This window comes from Sapajus apella, unplaced genomic scaffold, assembly GCF_009761245.1.
Source record: "Sapajus apella isolate SASKATOON/1434 unplaced genomic scaffold, GSC_monkey_1.0 scaffold56, whole genome shotgun sequence".
NCBI classification, from domain to species: Eukaryota; Metazoa; Chordata; class Mammalia; order Primates; family Cebidae; genus Sapajus; species Sapajus apella.
The window spans coordinates 8,585,398-8,603,567 of NW_022436996.1; the positions used below are offsets into that span (position 1 = coordinate 8,585,398).

Consider the following 18,170-nt stretch of genomic DNA (forward strand, 5'->3'; position numbering starts at 1 on the left):
TGCACATGCAGATCTCTGTGTGTTGGTGTGTAGCCTGTGTGTGTGTGCACATGCAGATCTCTGTGTCTTGGTGTTCAGCCTGTGTGTGTGTGTACACACGCAGATCTCTGTGTCTTGGTGTTCAGCCTGTGTGTGTGTGTACACATGCAGAGCTCTGTGTGTTGGTGTGTAGACTCTGTGTGTGTGTGTGCACATGCAGATCTCTTTGTGTTGGTGTGCAGCCTCTGTGTGTGTGCACATGCAGATCTCTTTGTGTCGGTGTGTAGCCTCTGTGCGTGTGTGCACATGCAGATCTCTGTGTGTTGGTGTGTAGCCTCTGTGCGTGTGTGCACATGCAGATCTCTGTGTGTTGGTGTGTAGCCTCTGTGCATGTGTGCACATGCAGATCTCTGTGTGTTGGTGTGTAGCTTCTGTGTGTGTGTGTGTGTGTGTGTGTGTGCACACATGCAGATCTCTGTGTGCTGGTGCGCAGCCTGTGGCTGGGAAGACAGGCAAGGTGGTAGCCCCAGGCTGGGCTGCAGTGGTCGGGATAAATGACCAACTGGTTCACCAGTGCTGGCCTCTGATGGCTAGTTCACAGCAGGCAGCCAGGCTTCCTGTGGGACCCCAAGGCCTGCCCTCTGCCCCTGAGGACCTGGGAGAGGGCCAGGCCTTGTCCTAGGTTACAAGCCAGCAATGAAACTGGGACAAGAGCTTGGAGGTGCAGGAGTCAGGAGCCAGGCTGAAAAGCTGGGAATGGGCAGGCAGCTGGGAGGGAGGGGCCCCCAAAGCAGCCTCACCTCTGAGTCAGGGAGCCTCCAGGAATTTCCAAAGGTGGCTGCTAACATGGCCAGCCCTCCACCTGGCTCCATGAAGTCATCTGAGAAGGGTTGAGGCAGAGTGCTGGGTCTGGGGCCTCCGGTCTTCCCTTCCCTGCCATACCAGCAACCAACCACACCCCACTTACCCTCTGGCCGGCCATTGTAGAGCCCACAGAGGCCTTGCGTCTGTCCCCAGAGCTCGTGGTCCACAGAGATGGAGATGGAGCCAGCCCTATCCAGCCGCACCACGACCCCCAGGCCCCCTGACAGCACCAGCCAGTCCCCCAGCCACTGCAGGCTCAGCCCTGGGCACAGGAAGCAGTCACTTGCCCCCTGCAGCCACAATTCTCACCCATCCCCCCACCACGGCAGGGCTCAGCTGGGCAGGGAAGGAAAGGAGAGGGAAATAACTCACACAATTCTCAAATTCTAGAGAGCTCTGCACTTTATACCAAAAGTATATACTTTAAAGCAGAGTGATTGATTTCCATCGCAGCTCTCTTTGAGAAGCTCATGAAAGCTGCGGATGCTCTCTAGAGAGAGTAAACTACAAGTGAACCACGAAACACGTGTACGTGCACACACACGCACGCACACATACATGCACACAGGCACACACAGACCTACACGCAGGAAGCTCGCCCCCACCTCACCCTGCAGCCCAGCCAGGACAAAGTTTCTGTTAGGAGAGCTTCCCATCTCTTAGCACCGAAGTGCTACCTCACAGCACTCCTTTGAGGCTGGTAGGGAAACTGAGGCTTGGGCAGTTAGGTAGAGGGACCTGTCTGAGCTCGTGCTGCGAGAGTTTGGTGGGGGTAGTTGCAGAGGGTCGAGGCTAGGCCTGGTTCCTCCTGGCCCCTCAGTAGATCTGTGCTTCAATGCCTCCCATCAGCAATGGCTGGGGGCCCGCAGTGGACTCGGTCCCAAACTGCCCCCTGCTCCTTTTCTGACTGCCTGGAGGGTGAAGAGACTGTCCCAGAGGAGCACGTGGGGGCCCAGCAACCTCTTGCTCCCCCAGCACCCTCACCGTGGAGCAGCCAAGACTGCCCTTCAGGTACCAGCTGTCCCTTCACAGACACATTTCCAGCCTGGATCAGCACCTCTTCGCGTCCCATCGTCACCTGGACCTTGGGGAGATGAATAGTGGAAAAGCGGGTCTGGGCTCTCTTCCTCCCCTGTCCAGCCTCCTCTCTGTGGCTGCCCCATCTCCCTCCCTCACCAGCTGACAGTGTCCCGGCTGGGGGCAGCGGTCCCCGGGTCTGAGGTGGACAGCCCAAGTGGAGTCTGCAGCACCCGCCAGCAGGTAGGTGCAGCGGCCCAGGAAGTGGTAGTGGCGTCCATCAAAGGTGCGGTAGTGGAAGCCAGACCAGGAGGCGCAGGTGGCCGAGGGATGCTGGTGCTGGCTCCACAGCTGGCCCACGGCCCCTGCCAGGGGCTGCAGGGGGGCTGGAGAAGAGGCACTGCCTGGGAGAGACACACCAACTATGAGCCTCTGAGTGTGAGGCAGAGGTGGAAGGCAAGGACACAGGGTGGCCGGCACAGCGGGAGGCAGGCAGGCAGGGCGTGGTCATCCTAGTGGCCTAGGGAGCCGGTATGGGCCCTGTAGGAGGGCCCAGAGCAGAAGAACTCCACGTGAGAGTGCCTGGGGAGGCAGGAGGGGTGACGGCCAGAACTGTGCCTGTCTGGCAGGCTGGAGTCTGCGGACTCACCTGGCAGGTGTCGGCTGGGGCAGCTGAGGCAGGCCTGGGAGCTGCCATCCTGCCAGCTTCGTCCCCAGGGCCGGGCACAGCACTCCTCCAGGCTTCCTGCTGAGGCATTGGCTGAGCCTGCCTGTAGCTGGCACTGCCACATGGCAAAGCAGTGGCCTTCACGACTGGCTTCGGTGAGGGCTGCAGTAGGTGGGGAGAAGGGGATAGACCCAGGCAGTGTGCGTGGGGCAGCCTGGAGCTCTCAGCCCAGCCCTGGTTCCCTGCCCGAAACCACACATCTGAGTGAACGTCCCCTGCCCAGGACTCCCAGAAGGTACCACTTCCCCCAAAGGCACTCAGGCGCTTACCCTCAGTGCAGTGGGCACCCCCCCAGCCTGGGCAGCAAGCCCTCACTGTCCGGTTCCATGTGGCAGGCCGGGTTTCTGGGGGTCTGCACGCACCGAGCAGGTGGAAATGGGAGAAGATATTAGCATTCAGTCCAGTCCCACCCTGCATAGGGCATTATTTCCCCTGGCCTTAATTTCCCCACATGCAAAGTGAGAATAATGTTGGGAAGGAGACTGTGGGGGTTGGGGGCCGAGGGAACGGGCTTTGGGCCTCTCCCTGTCCTGTCCACCCCCCACCCTAATCTCACACTCTCCACGCTTCTCTAAGCCCACTCCCGACCTACTTCCCAAATGCCTGCTTCTGCCAGGGCCTCCCCACTCTCAGGATGTCCGGCCTGTCACTCCTTTCCTGCCCGGCAGACAGCCCAGGCTCTCACCCTTACTCACTTGTAGATAGGACAGAGCCCAGGCGCTGGGGACCGGGTAAGCCCCGCGCGGCCACTCCAGGGCAGGTCCAGTCGCCAGCCCAGGCGGCTGTAATGATCGAGGCTAGCACAGGGCACCAGTTCCTCCTGACGGGGTGCTACTTCCTCCTCCACACGGATGCTCTCCGTCCACTCACACCACCGCCTGCCCATGATGGGGAACCACCGCTGCTGTCACCATTCCCTCTGTCACTAAAAGCCCTGTCCTATGACCCCACTCCCAGGGGTGGTTACTGAAGTAAGGATGATGCTGAGGTAGGGAGAAACACTCATGGGAAGTGGTGGGGGTGGAGGGAGGACCCCGGGGGTGGGGTCACGAAGTCATGCCCCAGGGGGTCCCTGGGCAAGGGGCAGGAAGAGGACTCTTCCTGTCAGAGGGGTCCAGGGTGGGCTGCTTACCCATCAGCCAGGGCCAATGCCATCCCAAAGAGGAGGGCAAGGAGCAGCATGGTGCCCTCACTACTGGGGCACATTTGGGGAACATGAGGCTTGGGCTCGAGAGAGGCGACGCTGCAGAGAGCACGGAGAGGCCAGTGCCGCTCTCTCCTGCCCCATGCAGCCTCCCTGAAGCCCAGTGGCCAGTCCTGAGGGCTGGGGAGGCTTTATTCTAGCCTCATGCTCCAGGGCACCAGCTGCCCACAACTGGATTGGACCTGCCACACCAGCCCTCAGAGGCCAGCTCTCCCTGGAAACAGTCTCCTTCCCACTTCCCACCCTCTCCCAGGGTGTCTGTTTCTCTCTCTCTCTCTCTCTCTCTCTCTGTGTGTGTGTGTGTGTGTGTGTGTGTGTGTGTGTATTTTCACATTCTCCAGCACTACCACAAATTAACAAGGGGCTCTGGGCAAGCCACCCTCCCTTTCTGGGCCCCAATTTCCTTCCCAGTAAAAATTTCAGGGACTTTCCAGGAATGCACAGATGGGACTCAGACTCCAATCATTCTTTGAAATTGTATGTGCACATTTTTCTGAAGACAGTTCTGTAAGTTTTATTATTAGATTCTCAAGAGGGCCATGACCCCATGAAAAGGTTAAGAGCTCCTGGGCTAAATGACTGATGGGGTCTTCCAGCCTTGAACTTCTGGTTGGATGGTGCTCCCCTGCCTCCCACCCCTCTCTTGCCCAAACTTAAGAGTGAGGGCCAGTAAGCGGGAGCCTTTCCAGGGTAGCTGGGGTTCCTGAGTCTTTGATATGGGGGGGCAACATGTACCCTTTTCTCCAGGGTCCAGATTCTTGCTGGGGATGATCAAGCGTGGCTGGTTGGGCCCACCCTGTCTCCTTCTTCGAGGGACTTCTAGAGTCTTTGGGGTCTAGAACTGGGAAGCCTGTGCTGAGGAATGACAGGAACCTCTGGAAAGGCAGGGCGGGGGAGCCAGCCCCCCCCCCCAGCCCGGGGCCAGAGCTAAGCCGGATGAAATAATCCGAGAGTCAGGCTGGGAGTGGCAGTGACAGGCTCCACGGGGGAATCCGGGGTCCATCCGGGTTCCAGCAGAGCTCCGAGCACACCCGGACACCCGGGCTGGAATGCGGCCTAGACCTGGGATTCCACATCCCTCCGTCTCCTAAACCTGGTATCCCTCCGAGCATCTTATACAGTCGTTCCACCTGGGGGAGGAAGGGGAATACTAAGGACCAAAGCTGGGCTGGGCTCTCCATCTCCCGGGTTCACATTGATCCTGGGACCAAAAAAGGGTCCAGAGTGAGTCTCTCAGGTGGTCGGTCACGGATGGCTGGGATCAAACCCCCTCTGGAGTCCTCAGCAAGGGCCACACTCACACCCAGACACCCCCTTTCCTGTTTACACACACGCACACTCTCGCTTTAAGTCTCACAGCACCGACACAGGTGCTTGGCCACACCCCAGCACGAACAGTGACACAAGCCGCTCCAGGGGCTCCCTTCAGCCTGCAGGCAGAGGAGCCTTCACAGCTGAGCCTAGGGATGGGGTACTCTTCCAGGGACTCACCCCTGTGGTGGGCTGCGGTGGCAGAAGCTCAATGGCCATGCACCCACTCCCCTTTCGAGCCTCATTCTCAGCTCCGGATTCAAACTGAGGCTGATCCGCCAGCACATGGATTGGGAAGCGACCCGAGTCGCAGTCACCCTTTCCCCTAAAGGGGCAGGAGGGAGTAAGCTGGTACCCAGGGGAGTATGGAGAAAGCTCAGGGAGAGGAGACCGGGACTAACAGTCCAGACTTCAGCATCTGTGGAGCTTTCAGGAGAGGGGTGTAGCGGGGACAAGGCCGAGGTGACACATCGTAACCCAGGCTGGGACGGCGAGGGGAGTTCCCTGAGGAGCTGGCGCTGGGGCTCACGGCTGCCCTACACATCTAACTCCAGGTGGTGTCCGGGCCAGCAGGGCCTCCTCCCCGCCAGCGTCTCCCGCCCAAAGAGCCCTCCCCTCTCTGCAGCCTCCACGCAGACCCTCCCCGGACCCTGCCCTCAGAGTCTCCGCCCAGCCCCGTCCCAGCCTCGCCCCCCGGAGCTCCAGACCCGGCCCGGCCTTCTCCCAGGGGACCCGGCTCAAAGTCCTCTCCCCAGTTTCTACTTCGAAGGGCCGGTTCTCGCAGGCACGGGCCCAGCCCTCTCTCCCGTCTCCCCCAGCGGCTCCCGCGGCTGGTTTCGAAGCGGGTCCTCGGGACTCCGGGCGAGGGGCTGTGGGTCTGGGTGGATCCGGGTGGATTCGGGTGGAATCCGGGTGGAGAACAGGGGCGGGACCGGAGCTTCCCCTACCGACCACCACCCCCCCAGGGCCGTCCTCCCGCGGGAGTGCGGCGCTGCACACCCGGCTAGCACCGGCGAGTTAGAAACCGCAGCGCACGACTCTCTGGCTCCCCCGACACGCCCCCTCCTCGTCCCCCCAACTCCTCCTCGCCCCCCCACCCGCTCGCGCTCCACCTTTCCCCGGCTCCTCCCTCCGCGGCCGCAAGCACCCTCCCTCGGCACCCTTCCCCGCAGCCCGAGTGCCCTTCCTCCCCAGCTTCCTCGCCCTCCTCCACCCGCTCTCCCATCACCCTCCCCTCCCCTCCCCGGTCCCGAGCTCCCACTCCAGCACCTACTCCGGAGAAGGGGCCTCAGACCATCACCTGCCCACCTAAGCCTGCCGTGCTCCCTCCCGGGGCCCCACTCCTGAAGCCTCCTGTCCCTGTCTCCCCCAGCCCGGTGCGCCGGGGCTCCCCTCCCGCTCCTCGGTCCCTCCTCCCTCACGGGCGCGGCTTCCCGGCTCCCGCTCCCCGCGCGTCTATCCCTCTCCTCCCCGCGAAGTTTCGGGGCTGTCAGTCTGTCAGTCTTTCGGGCCGTCAGCACCCGAGCGCAGGCGGCGGGCGCCATTGTGAGCAGAGCCGGCGGGGCCGGAGGCCCGGGCGCCTGGGTCCCCGCGGCGCTGGCGGAGCGGCCGGCCCGCCAGGTAAGGGCCGGGGAGGCTCCGCTGCAGGCGGCCCCGCCCGCGTCTCCCTCCGCACAGCGCTCGGGTCGCGGCGGGCTCCGCGCAGGTGACAGCGCCGGGGGTGGGGGCGCGAACGGCCGGCGTGGGGGAGGGGCACGGTCGGGGGAGCTCGGGGTCTGGCCGGAGGGAGGGCAAGCCCGGCGCGGGCGGGGTGAGGCTGTGGGGGTCGAGGGGACCGGGTGTGGGGACTGGAAGTCGCCCAGGCGGCGACTGGGAGGGGGCCGGGCAGGAGGCAGGTGGGAAGGGGCCGGCGGGCCCCGTGGGGAGGGGAGAGGGAGTGTGGGAGGGGGCCGAGGGGGAAGGGGAGGAAGAAGCAGGCGCTGGGGACCGGGCCGCTAGGGAGGGGAGGGAGAGGAGGGCGCTGACAGGTGAGCCCCGGAGCCGGGGAGGAGGCCGGGACCCGGAGTGACGTCGGCGATCGGAGCTGCTCGGGAGGACGGCGGGGCAGGGAGGTGGAACTGAGGGTCGGGTCTGGAGGAAAACTTGGGAGGGGTGAGGAGAAGTCCGAGGGGAGCAGGCATGGGGAAGGGGCGCTGCGGGGGAGGGGAGAGGCGCGGAGGGGTGTTCCGAGGGGAGGCGGGGTGGGAAGGACAGGACCCGCGGGAAGGTCCAGAGCGAGCGGGTCAGTCCTAGACCCCCAGGCTTGGAGGCCGGAGGACCCGGGAGCTGGGGAGCGGCCCGGGAGGAGGAGGGGAAGAGCGGTTCTGGGGACTGGGGACGGGGAGGGAAGCGAAGCCGGAGACTGCTGGGGAGACAGAGGGGGAAGGGAGGCGGGGGCCTCGGAGGGGAAGGAGAGCTGCAGAAGGGAGGGAGGGAGGGGGAGAGCGGCGGGGAGACGGGGGGGGGGGTAGGGCTAGAAAGGGGGAGGGGAAGGGAACCGAGGTGAGGCGAGGGAAGGAGAAGGAAGGGAAACCGGGGTGGGGGAGGAGAGGAGGGAGGGGAGGGGAGGGGAAAGGAGAACGGGGTTGGGGAGAAGAGCTGAAAGGAGGAGGGCGGGTGTTGGGGAGGAAGGAAAAGAGGAGGGGGAAAGGAAGGGAGAGGGTGTGCAGCCGGGGAGGGAGATGGAGCGGGGGAGAACCGGGAGGGCAGGGAAAGGCAGCCCGGAGTCTGGGAGGGGGAGGGGAGCTCTGCCGCCGAGACGGCCGGGAGCGGAGGGTCGGGGAGGCGGTGGCAGAGGAGGGCCGACCCCGAGGGGGCCTCGAGGGGTTGGCCCTGCCGGGCGCGGGCGGGCGGAGCCTGAGGGCCGGGGGCGGGGCCGGGGCGGCGGCCCGATTCGCGGGGAGAGAGGGCGGAAGGCAGAGGGAGCGGGAGGGGCGGGGCAGAGGGAAGGCAGCCGGGGAGATGGGGGAGGGGAGCCTGCTGGGGGAGGGGCGGAGGAGCCGAGGGAGGAGGAGCAGGGAAGGGGCAGCCCGGGCGGTGTCTGGGCCTGGGGCAGCCCCTCGCGGATAGGATAAGCGGTGGTGTTGCGGTAGGGGTTTAGGTAGAGGCGGTCATTTTCTCCCTACAAGAATCTCCTCTCGAGGACCTCCCCTAGCAGTGGCCCTAAAGTGACACTCACCTCCGCCCCTGGGCTGGCTCCTGTTTCACCAGCTTGGGCAGTGACAGCTGGAGGGCCTAAGAGATGAAGTTTCCCACTCCCCACCCTGGGCCCTCACCCTGCAGCCTCTCCCCAAAGAATCAAATCCTTCTGCACTTCCCCAGGCAAGGACACTGGGGTATGTAGTTGGGGTGCTGATGGGCTGGGGCTGGCGCTGAGAGACCTGCCAGGTGAGGGGTGGTGCGGCGGTGCGGCTGGTTTCCAGAGCTGAACAGAGCTGGCAGAAATGGCTTCAAGGCCTTCTGGGGCCACCTTGAAAGATCTTGGTTTTCTGAAATCCATTTTCCCTAATTTCCCCCACCTGTACCTAGAGATATCCCTTTTGGAGCTCCTGGGCAGAGCCCACAGGGAGAGGTTGGGCAGAGGCAGGCCTCAGGTGGAAGCTGGCATGGGAAAAATCTGAACATGGCTGTCTTTTCTCCATAGGGTCTGTGGCCTGATCCCAGGAGGTGCTACTCTGGGTTGCCATGAGGGAGACCTTGGAGGCCCTCAGCTCGCTGGGTGAGCTAGCAGAAATGAAGGGACTTGAGGAAGGGCTTAGGAAGATTCAGGGGCATCTACGACTCATACAGCAGAGCCACCCTCAGGAGGCTGCAACCCTGAGGCCCCAGGGGCTGTTGGGCAGCCTCCTTTTCTGTAGCATGGGTTCTCAATGCCTGGGACACGGTGGAGGCTGCGCTCTAGAACATATGCACACTCCTGCACTCACAGAGCACAGTGATATTTACATCTGTGCTATCTCTTCCTTCTGTCCTTTTTGACTCTACTCAAAAGGACTGAGCTTGATACCTGTCCGTGTCCATGCTGGTAAGAGTGCCTGTCCTTCCTGAGCAGGTTGGGAAAAGCCTCTTGGGCAGGCTGGAAAGGGGAAGAGCCCCCGCCTCTGATTACTTGTTCTGTACTGGATGCTTTACTTGGACCCATCCTTCTGCCTGTAACAGGATTCTCTGTGGGACAGCCAGAGATGGCCCCCCAAAGTGAGCCCAGGGAAGGATCCCATAATGCCCAGGAGCAGATGTCCTCTTCCAGGGAAGGGAGAGTACTGGGCGTGTGCTCAGGTAGGTAACAGGAACCAGGGAGAGGCTCAGGGAGGAGTCTGCCTGCTTCCCTCCCTCCCTCCCTTCTTCCCTTCTGTCCTTCCTCCCTCCCTCCCTTCTTCCCTCCCATCTCTCCTCCCTGCCTTTCCCTCCCTCCCTCCCTCCCTTCTTTCCTTCCTTCCTTCCATTCATTAAATATTTATTAAGTACCTACTATGTGTGGGGTGCTATTCTAAACATTTGGAATACCTCAGTAACCAAATAGTCAAAGATCCCTACCTTCAAGGGCTTAATCCTAATGAGTGCAGAGAGTCAGCAAACAATAAATATAAAAATAAGGAAATTTATGAACTATGTTCAAAGATGATAATAACTCTGGGGGAGGGGATGGTGTCTGGTGAGGGGGTTGAAGGGGCTGGGAGTGGGCGGGGCATGTTACAGGGTTAAATAGGGTGGTGAGAGTAGGTGTCTTTGGGAAGGTAAGATTTGTGCAGGATTTGAAGGAGCTGAGGGAAGCCAGGCATGGTGGCTCATTGGGAGGCCAAGGTGGAAGGATTGCTTGAGGCAAGGCGTTCGAGACCAGCCTGGGCTACATGGTGAGACCCTGTCTCCACAAAAAATTAAAAATTAGGATGTAGTGGCTTATGCCTCTGCTCCTAGCTACTCGGGAGACTGCGGCAGCAGCATCCTTTGAAGCCCAGGCTGCAGTGAGGTATGATCATGCCACTGCCCTCCAGCCTGGGTGACAAAGAGGACCTTTCTCTAGAAAAAGAAAAAAGAGGTGAAGGAGGCAGCTCAGCAGATTTGGGAAACGTGCCTCAGACAGGAGTACAGCCAGAACAGAGCACTAAGGCAGGAATGTGCCTAGATTTGGACATCCTGATCCTCCCCAGTGATTTGCTTGGAACTAGGGTCCATCTGTGGGCTGGGAAGGCCCCAGCCCTTCTCCCAGGGGCCTCAGGTCAGGGGCCTTCCTTGCTTCCACTGTCTTACATACACATATTCCAGAAACTCCTCACAGTGGTGGCTCTTGCAACCTGCATACCCTTAGCAGCTGCCCTGCTTGAAGGAGGCTGGGCAGTCCCAGGGAAGCTGGGAACTCAGCCCCTGAATTCAGGTAGGATGTGGGAGGAACCCTGTGGGGTGGGCTGGAGCCAGGGTTTCAAATGCTCCTACTTCCCAGCACCAGTGGGGCCCTTTGCCCATCTGTGATATCTCCAGAGTCCTTGAGGTATCCTATTCTCTGCCAGGACAAGAGGCCCGCACACTGGAGGAAGGTGCCGGCACAGAACAAGCCAAGGCCCCCTGCAGAGGCCAGGCGTGCACAGCACAGAAGGCTCAGCCTGTGGGCCCCTGCCCAGGTGAGTCTTCCTATCACTTCATCCCACCATGGGTTCAGGCCAAGGGAACAGGGGCCCAGCAAGCTCCAGAGCTGCTATCTCATGAGGCAGGTAATCCCCCGAGACAGGCAGTCCAGGGCCTTCCAACTCAGAATGAGTTCAGGCCCTGGTACCTTTCTGCTGTACAGCTTCAGTGCCCAAAGGAAATTTCACATCTGTAGATGGCAGGAGTCAGAGAGGCTGGTCCCCAAAGAGAAACACAGCCTCCCTTCAAGTGCCTTCTAGAAATCCCAACTCCCCCTCCTTATTTCCCCCAGCCTAAGTCTAATTACAGTTGCCAGGAAGATACATGGCTTTGACCAGCCTTTTCACTGCCTCTCCCCTGACACACGCCCTTCCCAGCTTCCACGGATCGGGAGGGCACCCAGATGCTCCACATCTGCCATATCCAACTCATCTCCCCATACCCAGGGTGATCAAACTGCTCATTCTCTCTCAACAATCCCACCAGTACTTCCTTCCACTGGCACCATCCTTACTGCCTTTGCCTGAGGGATATCATTTCTCTAGCAAGGATTTATTGAGTGCCTACCACGTACAGGCTGTGTTAAGTATACAGTGGAAAGAGATGAGCCGTAGAGTTACCCGGACCTGGTTTGAATCTTTGCTCTGCACCTCCTAGCTGAGTGCCCTCAGATAGGCTACTCTGTTGCCGGGAGCTTTGGTTTGTGAAGATTTGTGACAGTGTGTGTACACTTCATCTGCAGTTGGTCCTCAGTAAGTGGTGGCCATCCCCATTTTTATCAGATGCAAAAAGACACCTTTCTTATCAGACATAGAAGAAATGGAACACAAAATGTCTGCTCCCTAGAAGATAAAATCTGTTTGTGATGACATTAATATGAGCCAGAACAAAGAATTAAAAGAACAGTATAAAGGCAAGTTACAAATAAGTACAAAAGTGTTAACAGAACGTGCTATAGGAGTTTATGCTAAAAGATCCGCATACATTGGGAATTTGTCAAAAAACATTAATCTGTGCTGCATTTTGAGAAAGGTGTAGATGTCAGTTCTGAAGAGGGTGTGGTGGAGGATGGGAAGACATTCCAGGCTGAGAAGACCTTGCAGCAGGAAAAGGAAGGACAGCAACTTGGCTGAAGTGGAAGGTCCATGCCTGGGAGAAAGAAAGTTGGACTAGGTTGGGGTGAGCCTCAGATGCAGCTAGAACCTGTTTTTTCTTATAAATAATAGGGTGCTGGGCTGGGCACTGTGGCTCATGTCTATAATCCCAGTGGCTCAGGAAGCTGGGTGGGAGAATTGCTTGAGGCCAGGAGTTCAAGACCAGCCTGGGCAACACAGCAAGACCCCATGTCTGAAAACATAAAAAATATGAGCCAGGCATGGCAGTGCACACCTGTAGTCCTGGCTGCTTGGAAGTCTGAGGTGAGAGAATCACTTGAGCCCAGGAGTTTGAGGCTGCAGTGATCATGCCGTTGCACTCCAGCCTGGGAGACAGAGCAAGACCCTGACTCAATTAAAAATAAATACGAGCTATTGATGGTTCTTGAGTAGAAAAGTGAAGAGTGGCACAATGAAGGTGAAAGCAATATCACAGTAGGATAAGTAGACAGGGGTTTGGAGTCAATGGGCTGATAAAAACTGGGAGTACCTCTAATTGTGGAAGTCCACATGTGATGGAATCAAGGCTCAGGCCAGACAGGAACTCAAATTACCTGGTTCAGTGTCTCACAGATGAGAATCACTTTGGGAGCTTTAAAGATGTGAGCACATTCATGGGCCTTGCCCCGTTTGTGCATTTTCTCCAAGTTCCCCAGGAGCTGAGGGCGCAGCACCAGGCAAAGGAGCTTTAAACTAATCCAACTCTTATAGAAGGGCAGAACTTTCTGAGCAGACTAAGAAACGTAACTCAAAGAGGGTAAGTGACTGAACCAAAGTCACACTCCTAGTTAGTGACAGAGGAGAAACTAAGTGGGACGCTCCTGTCTGGACCCCGGGCTCCTTCCTCTTGGCTGGACTATTGCAGCACCAGAGAGGGGGAACACTCCAGCAGAACCCCCTGCAACCTGCCCTTGGGCTGAGGCTCCCCCAGAGCACCCTCCCTGCTTCTCTGGATTCAGGGTTCACTAGTTCCCCAGGCCCTGTAAACTCCATCCTGGTCTTCCTAAATGAGGATTTATCTTCAGGCTGTGACAGCAGGAAAGAAGGGAGTAGCAGGAATATGAGGGCACCCTGGTTCCGTGGCCGCTAGAAGCAGGGTGGGCTGCGGGTGGCGGTTAGAGAGCAAGAGAAGCAGCCCAGGTGAGATGTCCAAGGGAAGGAGGCTCTAGTTCTAAGCTTAAAGTCAGCCAGGGCTGGGTTTGGGAAGCTCAGGTATCTGGTGAGAAACCTGAGTGTGGCCAGTTTGCAGTACCACGGAGAGCTGCTGGACGGAAGGTGGAGACTGAGGTCCCAGAAAGGCAGTGTTGGAGCAGGAAGATCTGGGCCAGCCACCAAAGGGATGTGAACCTGGAGTGAAGCAGGGGACTGAAGCTCTGAGGACCTTCCTCTTCAGGGGTGCGGGAGGGCTCCTGGGCACCTGCAGGTCGGGAGGAAGCCCCCAGGAGGGATGTGGCGTTCACACAAATCCGAGGCTGCAGAGAGTGCAGGAGGAGGACTGCGAAGATTTGCGGATTTCGTCACTCCAGGAACTGCTAGGTAGAGTGGACAGCAGAGCCAGACCGCAGGGCTCCAGGAAGTGGAGATCCTGTAGTTAAATAAACGTTGCCGCATGTGGAGCACAATACACAATTCTTGTTTTGACTTTTCAGGAGACGAGTGGATAATTCGGAAGGTGAAGGTGGAGGATGAGGATCAGGAGGCAGAAGAGGAGGTCGAATGGCCCCAGCATCTATCATTACTTCCCAGCCCCTTTCCTGCGCCTGACCTGGGGCATCTGGCTGCCGCTTACAAACTGGAGCCAGGAGCCCCGGGGCCGCTCGCGCTGTCCGGGTGGGCTCCGATCCCCGAGAAGCCCTACGGCTGCGGGGAATGTGAGCGGCGCTTCCGGGACCAGCTGACGTTGCGACTGCACCAGCGGCTGCACCGGGGCGAGGGCCCCTGCGCCTGCCCGGACTGCGGCCGCAGCTTCACGCAGCGCGCCCACATGCTGCTACACCAGCGCAGCCACCGCGGCGAGCGGCCTTTCCCGTGCTCCGAGTGCGACAAGCGCTTCAGCAAGAAGGCCCACCTGACCCGCCACCTGCGCACGCACACTGGCGAGCGGCCCTACCCGTGCGCGGAGTGCGGCAAGCGCTTCAGCCAGAAGATCCACCTGGGCTCGCACCAGAAGACCCACACCGGCGAGCGGCCCTTCCCCTGCACGGAATGCGAGAAGCGCTTTCGCAAGAAGACTCACTTGATTCGGCACCAGCGCATCCACACGGGCGAGAGGCCCTACCAGTGCGCGCAGTGCGCACGCAGCTTCACGCACAAGCAGCACTTGGTACGGCACCAAAGGGTGCACGAGGCGGCCGGCCCGGCCCGGCCCTCTCCTGACGCGCCCGCTTCTCCCCATCCCACCACCCAGTCCTCCACCCCATCCCCTCCTGGGCCAAAGCCTTTCGCCTGCTCGGACTGCGGCTTGAGCTTCGGCTGGAAAAAGAACCTCGCCACGCACCAGTGTCTGCACCGCAGCGAGAGTCGCCCCTTTGGGTGCGACGAGTGCACACTGGGCGCCACCGTGGATCCCGCCGCCGCCGAGCCCCTGGCCAGCGCGCCTGTCGGACCAAGCTGCGTCCCGGAATCCGATCCTGCGACGCCCCAGCGCGACCCCTCGGGCGATCGGTCCTTTTTCTGCCCGGACTGCGGGCGCGGCTTCGCCCACGGGCAGCACCTGGCGCGGCACCGGCGCGTGCACACGGGCGAACGGCCCTTCGCCTGCACGCAGTGTGGCCGCCGCTTCGGCTCGCGGCCCAATCTGGTCGCCCATTCCAGGGCCCACAGCGGCGCCAGGCCTTTCGCCTGCGCTCAGTGCGGCCGCCGCTTCAGCCGCAAGTCGCACCTGGGCCGCCACCAGGCGGTGCACACCGGCAGCCGCCCCCACGCCTGCACCGTCTGCGCCCGCAGCTTCAGCTCCAAAACCAACCTGGTCCGCCACCAGGCGATCCACACGGGCTCCCGCCCCTTCTCCTGCCCGCAGTGCGGAAAGAGCTTCAGCCGCAAGACCCACCTAGTGCGGCACCAGCTCATTCACCGCGAAGCCGCCCCCGCGGCCCCGGACGCCGCCCTCGCGCCCCCAGCCTGGCCCGCTCCCCCCGAGGTGGCGCCGCCCCCGCTCTTCTTCTGAGCTTTGTTCTCACCTGGTCCCTTCCTTTGCCCACAGTTTCGAGAGGCCCGTGCCATGAGAACATCTGGCTTGTGCACTGCGGCCGGTGCTGCTGCCGGAAGGCTTGGCCCCCGCGGGACTCCTGTTTCCTTCCCGCAGTGTCTGAGTCCGCACTGCGCTCCCAGCTCCGACCTCCTAGGGCAGAGTGCGAGCGAACCTGTGCTGGGAACAGTTGAGGCTGAAGTCCTTGCAAGGCTCCCACCCAGGTGCCCCATCGGAAAGCAGATGTTTCCAGCGCGGCCTCGACTGGGGCGGGAAGGAGTGGTTATCTACGTAGTTAAAGTTTCATAAAAACTAAAATCACAAAGTTCCGGGGCTGTTACATGAGTCGGGGGAGGGAACCCCTGACCCTCCTTGGCCACTGTCCCACCTCCATCCACACACAGACTACTCCCCTTCCCTTTCTGTCCTGGGTAAGTTACATTTAGCCAGATGCTGTTAATTGCTTCTCCCAAATCAAAATGTAATATACGTATTCACCAAACTACCACCCTGGCTCCTGCTTCTAGCTCTGAAGTATAAGGAAGGATGTACATTAGGGTGTATTTCTCTTGTGCCAGGTGTCACAGGCTGGAGCCGAAGCGGGGCAGGCCGTCCTTTGGCATGGGCTTGGGAACTCTGTGCGGCCTCTGTTTGCAGCTCTCTCCGGGGTTTGGAGCTCAGGGCGTGAGAAGGAGGTGTCGCGTCCACTGCAGGTGAAGATTGCTTCCACATCGCACTTGCAGCAAGTCCTCTCTTGAGGTTGCTGGGTCCAGAAGCCTCTGCATTGCCCTTCTCTAGCCTAGGCAGGTGCAAGAGCTGGGGCTGCCTGGCAGTGAGCAGAAAGGGTAGGATAACGGGGCTGGCAGTGATTATCTTGGGTTTGACCCCCCTCTGCCTCTCATGGGACTTGGAATGGAGCATTACCCAGTGAGCGGGGATGAGAGGCCAGAGCAGTGGCCTGAGAGATGGAAGGGCCTTTCACACCTGTGAAGGAGTTTAGACCAGGTCCGAGGAAGGGGGAGCCCAGCAGTGTTATGTGGGGAAGGAACAGGGCCCCACTTACATTCCTGCATTTTGGAAAGATGTCTGGCTAGACAACTCAGGAGCAAGACTGGAGGCCTGCGCATCAGTCATCCTGGTGACAGGTGGTGGTGACCTGGGACCATAGTTTTGTCAGAAGAAACAGAGAAGTAATGGATTCAAGAGACACTTAATAGGCAGAGGACACAGGACCTGTTGACTAGTGTGGGTGGGGAATCAATGAGCTCAGCCCGATTTTTTCTGCTTGACGCTGACGGGATGGCAGTGGCATACTCCCAGAAGGGGGATGCAGGAGGGGAGGTACAGCTTCATGCTAGGGGTACAGTCCTGGGTCTGCTGAGTTGTGAGCAGTGTGTGGCCAGCAGGAAGTAGGCTGTGTGGGTGGAGAGCTCAGGAGAGGGCCGGGCTGCAGACACAGACCTGAGAACCATCCACATGTGCTCCTGAAGCCATGGGGGAGTAGATGATCTTCCCAAAGAACCAAGTGTGGCATGAGAAAGTAGGGGCTTGGGACAGAAGCCTCTGGGACGCCATTAGGGGATGTAGAGAGAGGCCTGTAAACAAGGCTGGAGAGTGGGGGTGCAAGGGCTGGACAGGAAGGCCCCAGGAGAAGGTGACAGAGGAGCCAAAGAAAGACCGCTTCAGGGAGGAGGAGGCTGCTGGAGGCAAGAGGTCACCAAGGCAAAAGACTTCCCACCCCTTTGGATTTTGCTGCAAGCCAAATCCAGTCTTGGTGAGAGCAGCATCTGGAGCAGTTGGGTCTGAATTCAGATCACAATGGTGAATTAGAAAAGCAAAGTCCCAGAGAAGGTAGGTGACAATGAGACCTGATCTCAGGTGAGGGAGGGACGCTGGCTGGGAAGCCTGTCAGAGGAGGCATGAATGCAGGTGTGTTGTTTTGTGGCCAAGAATGAGTAGGTGATTCCAGGTTATTTTAAATATCTTGAAATGGCACATAAAAATCTGGACTTGCAGCTTCTGTTGTGAAAAAAGCAAACGGTTTGGTGACTGGTGTCTGGAGCTGAGCGGAAGGAAGTTGGCCTCTTCGGACCAAGGGATGGGAGTTCTCAGCGCTCACCCTCATCTGAAAGCCCAGCTGGGCTTCTCCAAGGTTCCCTCCCCGGCCTCTTAGGCACAGAGCTTGTGATTCCAGCTAAAAAAGTCATTTCACAGACTTTTAAAATCAAACACATAAAAACAATGTTTGTGCTGGTTAGAGCAATGTTTTCCTTTCTTGAAACATTCAGGAATTCTTGTGTAAGAACAGCTTTGAATCTTACAGCATATTTGGTGAGGGCTACCATGTGCCAGACACTTTCAGGATTTCACATTCTTTCAAAGATTCCCTACCAGGCGTGCATATCTTTGTCTTTATTTTTGAGCTTGTTTGCAAATAGTCAAAATTTGTTTAGCATCCAGTCTGGCAGTAGCCAACTCAGAAGACGTCTGCTCGAGAAATGCACCGTGACTGCGATGGCAGGATGAGGTTTCCGAAGGCTGTTCCCAAGGAGGAGTTCCAGACTCAGAAAGCAGTGACCTCACTGAAATCAATCCCTCACTAAAATCCTCACCACCCCATGCTCCCTCAGGTCTGAGCCACCCCCAGGTACAACTACCTTGATAAAGCACCAGACTTTTGACCTTAGAACCACATCCTGGTGTATGAAAATGCTCAGAGAAGTGAAGCACCCATTAACTAGTTCTATAGATAGAAGAGAAAGGTCTTACTAATTAGCTAAATTGACTTCTCCCCAATCCTGATCAAAGAAAGAGACTTACTGTATAACGGGTACAGAGTACCCAGTATGTGTCCAGAATGTTCCTAGTATGTGCCCAGAATGTGCCAGTCCCTGTGACTAGCACAGAGATGTCTAGCACATGCCACCTGTTCATAAGGAACCTGCAGTCTGACTGAAGATGAGACACTGATGTCCATGAAGCAGAAGTGTTAGGTGGCATTCTGTGGGCTCTAAAGACCTGAGGGGACAGCACGCTCTGGAGAGGAGGTGGGGCTGAACACGGGGCTAC

General features: G+C 59.0%; 2 protein-coding genes and 1 long non-coding RNA gene across 9 annotated transcripts in view; 1 reads left to right on the plus strand and 2 right to left on the minus strand.

Moving 5' to 3' along the window:
• LOC116527888 (SCO-spondin) overlaps positions 1–6,133 on the minus strand; it is a 58,420-nt gene extending 52,287 nt beyond the window's left edge. The window contains exons 1-7 of the mRNA XM_032245090.1: positions 3,283–6,133; positions 2,857–2,939; positions 2,510–2,689; positions 2,020–2,264; positions 1,828–1,927; positions 947–1,105; positions 780–859 (exon numbers count right to left, since the gene is read on the minus strand). Of these exons, the coding sequence (XP_032100981.1) occupies positions 780–859; positions 947–1,105; positions 1,828–1,927; positions 2,020–2,264; positions 2,510–2,689; positions 2,857–2,939; positions 3,283–3,473 (1,038 nt within the window). The 5' untranslated portion in view covers positions 3,474–6,133. The remainder of the gene's footprint in view (positions 1–779; positions 860–946; positions 1,106–1,827; positions 1,928–2,019; positions 2,265–2,509; positions 2,690–2,856; positions 2,940–3,282) is intronic.
• A 121-nt stretch (positions 6,134–6,254) lies between these two features.
• ZNF467 (zinc finger protein 467) lies at positions 6,255–15,599 on the plus strand. Of its 7 annotated transcripts, none has more exons than XM_032245088.1 (6): positions 6,295–6,722; positions 8,785–8,859; positions 9,133–9,192; positions 9,300–9,416; positions 10,646–10,756; positions 13,564–15,434. In XM_032245088.1, the coding sequence occupies exons 4-6, from the start codon at positions 9,323–9,325 to the stop codon at positions 15,078–15,080; spliced, it is 1,722 nt and encodes a 573-aa protein (XP_032100979.1). In that variant the 5' UTR covers positions 6,295–6,722; positions 8,785–8,859; positions 9,133–9,192; positions 9,300–9,322; the 3' UTR covers positions 15,081–15,434. The 7 variants fall into 7 exon arrangements, with proteins under 7 accessions (XP_032100975.1, XP_032100979.1, XP_032100978.1 ...); XM_032245083.1 differs by lacking the exons at positions 6,295–6,722; positions 9,133–9,192 and adding exons at positions 7,070–7,253; positions 8,352–8,462 and having other exon boundaries at positions 13,564–15,599; XM_032245084.1 differs by lacking the exon at positions 9,133–9,192 and having other exon boundaries at positions 6,255–6,722.
• Positions 11,616–13,406, minus strand: LOC116527890. Its single transcript, XR_004258774.1, has 2 exons — positions 13,167–13,406; positions 11,616–13,130 (listed from the first exon to the last, which is right to left on the minus strand). It is a non-coding gene; the product is annotated as an uncharacterized LOC116527890 (long non-coding RNA).
• Positions 15,600–18,170: the final 2,571 nt, after the last annotated feature.